The 4,643-nt window shown below is 44.9% G+C and overlaps 1 protein-coding gene across 1 annotated transcript; it reads left to right on the top strand.

Moving 5' to 3' along the window:
• Positions 1 to 477: 477 nt before the first annotated feature.
• On the top strand, positions 478 to 4,192 carry asb10 (ankyrin repeat and SOCS box containing 10). Its single transcript, XM_062023501.1, is given in 6 exon segments — positions 478 to 931; positions 1,704 to 1,714; positions 1,716 to 1,972; positions 2,046 to 2,550; positions 3,113 to 3,226; positions 3,872 to 4,192. Coding segments are annotated over 6 exon segments (1,398 nt in total). The 5' UTR covers positions 478 to 606; the 3' UTR covers positions 4,058 to 4,192.
• The last annotated feature ends 451 nt before the right edge of the window (positions 4,193 to 4,643 follow it).

Genomic DNA, 4,643 nt, shown 5'->3' with positions numbered 1-4,643 from the left:
CAAGACACTTTACCCACCTGCTCCCAGTGCCACCCACACTGGTTTAATGTAACTTAGATATTGGGTTTCACTATGTAAAGCGCTTTGAGTCACTAGAGTAAAGCGCTATATAAGCACACTCAAATTAAAATTAAATATATAGCAGGAAAGCAATTATGTTCTTCCATAAGCCAAAGCCACACTTGTTTGAATATAGCGACTTAAAACCATTTACACTTCTGTCTTAACAGGGACACCAGGGAGGAGCAGAAACATCCAAATTCTGTGTTCATGCTCTTGTTTACCGAGGAACTGCATCACACTCGCTACCAACTCTCTTTTTTCACTTGATGAATTATTGGTGTGGCTATGATTGCAGCCAGACAGCAAGGCTTCATAGCTGCCTCTGCTGGAGCCTGCAAAGTGACAACACGTGAGACAAAAATAGCTTTACTTGTCAGAGCGCTGGGAGGGCTTCATACCAAATATCAAAAACAAGCGACGCTGAGCAGCCAGTGGGCACACTGTTGACAGTGTTCCGACACTGCAGGAACAAGAGATTCCTTTTCCATTCCATTTGATTTCATTCTTCCGTTTTTTCCCCCTCTTCGAGGCAAGCTGTCCAGCATGTCGGGAGGGAGCTTTGTCTTCACATCCACAGCTTTACGCTCCCTCCGACTGGATGAGGACATGCTGGAGAGACACCGCTACAAGCAGCGTTTGGCCTCCCATCACCTCCTTAGCTATTCGCTGAAGAAGGAAGCATGCGAGAGAGCGCCGCTGAGGTCCAGCACGGCCCTGAGGCCGGCCCTCTGCCGAGACGTGGTTATTCAAAACGCTGTGTATACGGGCGACCTGGAGGCCATGCAGCGCCTCTTTCCCCGAGGATCCACGGCCAGCCTCATCATAGAGCCGCAGGGCGGAGAGATGCGATGGTTTGCCCGGGGGGAGGGTAAGAAATGACATCTTGTCCTCATTAGGATTTTGTGGCATTTCCTAATTTATGGGAATGGTGCTTTCAAGAGACCTGACTTTAACGAGTACTGACAGCGATGAGTTATATTTAGATAGGGATCACAAGGTAATATCTTTTAGAAGCGATCACATGCCATAAATAAAACTTGTGTTTGCTGTGTGTAACTGGTTGCTGATCCATTGCATACAAATCTAAACCCTTTTCTTTATCTAGTCGCTCAAAGTCAACAAGTTTTCAGTTCTATATTCAATTGTCGGTTTAATGCAGTTGGTTATTAAGCACTACACACATTATTGGCTGGGGTCTGCACTGGCAAGGTTCACAGGGTCATATCACATGACCTCCTCCTCAAATAGCCTCGTCTGCGCAAACAACACACACATAAGCCCACAAGCCCCGCTCCTAACCTTTAGAGAAAGCTAACCAGTTAGGCCCAGTATGGCCTATGCGGCGCCAAAGGTGAAGTGGCACAAGTCAAAGATGCTCCGCAACGACGTGATCGCCACAGCCAAGGCCTCAGGTTGCGTCTTGCAGTTTTGGAACTCTCTGCTTGTGGGTGACGAGCTGACCCTGATCAGCATTGCGGACGACGACGAATATGTGTACCTGATTGATGCTGTTTATGACACCAGCAACATAGACGAGTGGAAGAACTTCAGATATAACTACAGAAGCTTGAGTAGGTTTTTGTTGTCCTCTTGTTTGATTCTTAGACTTAACAGTTTCCTGTCATTCCTCCTCCTTGCAGGACTTTGGTCGCCTGACCTACGAGCAGGAGCTGACAACGCCGCTTCACATCACAGCCGGACGAGGCTTTACGGACTGCCTAAAATTCCTGCTGCAACGTGGAGCCAGTGTAGACTTGGCACCTGGTGGCATCACCGCCTTGCACGAGTCCTGCGCCAACTACGAGTCCGAGTGTACCAAAATGCTGCTGGTTCATGGTGCCAACGCCAATGCCGTCTCGGAGGACGGCCGCATGCCTCTGCACTTGTGCGCGACTCCTGAATCATTTGAGTGAGTTAGAAAGACACAGTCATGTTTGCAAATGTATAGTTCCGCCCCCTATTGAAACAGCCCCCACCTACAGATGTGCCAAGTATCTCCTTCAGTACGGTGGGGCCGTCAATGGACGCACTGTGGATGAAGACGACACCCCTTTACATGTGGCAGCCAGGAATGGTCTACCAGATCACGTCAAGCTTTACCTACGCTACGGGGCCGTCGTGGACAAACAGAACGACGAAGGTCTCACACCGCTGAACGCCGCCTGCTCTCAGCCGCAGGAGCTGCAAGACCTCCAGCGTTACTTCAAGGTGTGCCAGCTGTTGCTGAAGGCAGGAGCTGACCTCCACACCGTGGACCAGGACAAACACACACCCTTGCATATGGCGTGTAAGAACGTCAATGCCGACTTGGTGGACCTGCTCTTGGCCAACGGGGCCTGCGTTAACAACATGGACTATGGCGGCGAAGCTCCCATGCATAACATCCTGAAGGTGGTGTGCTACAAAATTGCCCATGGTCCTGAGCGGGTTGTGCGTGCCCTGCTCAACTACGGCTCTATCCGGGTGTGGCCCGGAGCGCTTCCCATGGTAGGAAAGTTCAACAAATAATTGGAGGTGGTATGGATCAGTTCATTGTGATTATGATTTTACTGCAGTTTTGTTGGAAAGGCTCCCAAAATATCCGACCCAACTGATTCAGTATCCCTTGATTGCCTGAATTACGAGTAAGCGATCAGCCAGTTGCCAATTATCCATCAAGATGTCTAATTTTGCATAATTATCCAGCGTTGCACTTTCAACACCTCGAGTTAGACGGTTCATTTCCACGGTATTTCCAAGACCTGACTACTTCCCAATCCTTCTAATTTCACCACACAACATGACGCATTGTCCTCGCTGCAGGAGGCAGACTTACCAAGTATGAGTGCACGCACGTGCGCCAGACAAAATGCCTGCTTGCTAATTAGGCAAGTGTTAATAGGAGATTAATTAGCACTAATTGCATAATTTCCAGTTAAACCCCTGGAGGGAGCCCCAATCTGTTCATTTCACAAGTGTTTAATTACTTTATTTCTTTTGAATCAGAGCTCGCTCAGGAAGTCTTGATAACGGTTAAAGTATGAATCCTGTTGCTTTGTCACTTTTTTAGGTTCTGAAGAACTGCGCTGAATCGCCACGCACCATTGAAGTTCTGCTCAACGTCTACAGTCACCTCAAAGTCAACGACACCTGGGTCGAGGCTGTATCACCTGAGGTGTTTGAGGCAGGTTTCATCAACCATTGCTTTATACCAGACCTGGGCAAATATTTTTGACTCGGGGGACACATTGAGAGAGAAAAATGTGTCTGGGGGGCCAATGTGTATGTGTATATAAATTATACGGACACATTTAGCTGTTTAAAATCTGCTGTACAGTATGTGTGTTTGGATCCCTTTTTTTCAAGAACACTAATACTAAAAGTCACAATGTCCGATAGAATTCTAAAAACGTTATGACAGACCACCTCAAAAAAACAGAACCATTTTTTACTGAATGGGAGACCCAAAATGTACATGAAAATAAAGAAAGTGGGATTTCCAATATTAACTATGAACAATACAACACTGAATATTAACAACCAATGAACGTTGCTCCTCTTTTACTTCTCAGACTAACTCCTCGATAGACATCTTTTACAATCAAGCAAAACACACAAAAAATAAAAAAAATAAAAAAGCAAATTATGAATGCAAAGTGTAATGAACACCTTTAATATGATATATTATCACTTTAATGCAAAAATGTGTTGTAAAAATTAGCTTCCGCATCTGTTCCTGACACACGCGTTTCGGGCGGCCTGCTGAAACCCCCCCCCCCCAATGTTGCATGCATTGGTAAGCACATTTTGCATTTTTTTCTTCAACCAGAAGCACAAGGAGTTCTACGAGTCCATCTTCTCACTTGAACGGACTCCTCGTTCCCTGCAGCACTTGGTCCGCTGCAGACTCAGGACCTTCCTGGAGGGTCGGCAACACAAGGTGGTCCCAAACCTGGACCTGCCCACCTTTCTCAAGAACTACTTGCTCTTGGATTACAGAGGTTATGTCCACTAAATCACTTTTAAAGTACTGATGAAGAGTTTGCTGCTGCTAAAAAAAACAACGATGCTGTATTTCAAAGATGAGTGGTTGGCCAGGACCCTTATAGCTTTTACCACGCGGTTTGGTTTTCCACCACAAGAGGGTGCTACGTACTAGATGTGATGCAGTATTGAATGTGGCGTTTTAAGTGTCCTATCATATTCATCATGTTTTAACCACTGCACTTGTTAGTGACTGGAGCAGGTGAGTCACTAAGAATTAATATTACTGTAGATTTAATATGAATGTGCAGAAATGTTTTCATTATAATTCCCTACCATTAATGATTGTAATATTTTGTATATTATATTTGTTTGGCTTATTTTAAGGAAAAATACAACATTTGAACATACTTTATTTTCTGCTTCCATTTTTTAAAATCGTTTTTTTGCAAAATGGTATTGTTCGTAAAACATTAAGTATTTGTAGCTGTATTCAGGTATTTCTCAAAAATAAATACAGAAAAGGGATTTTTTTTATTACACGTTCAACACTAAATGTTTTAAACATTAAAAAAAAAGAAGTTGCAACTTGTTAGGCAACTTTAAATGGTCACGTA

This window comes from Entelurus aequoreus, linkage group LG16 (assembly GCF_033978785.1).
Source record: "Entelurus aequoreus isolate RoL-2023_Sb linkage group LG16, RoL_Eaeq_v1.1, whole genome shotgun sequence".
Classification (NCBI taxonomy): Eukaryota; Metazoa; Chordata; class Actinopteri; order Syngnathiformes; family Syngnathidae; genus Entelurus; species Entelurus aequoreus.
Note: the sequence above shows the minus strand (reverse complement) of the source record. Positions and strands in the feature narration are given on the sequence as shown.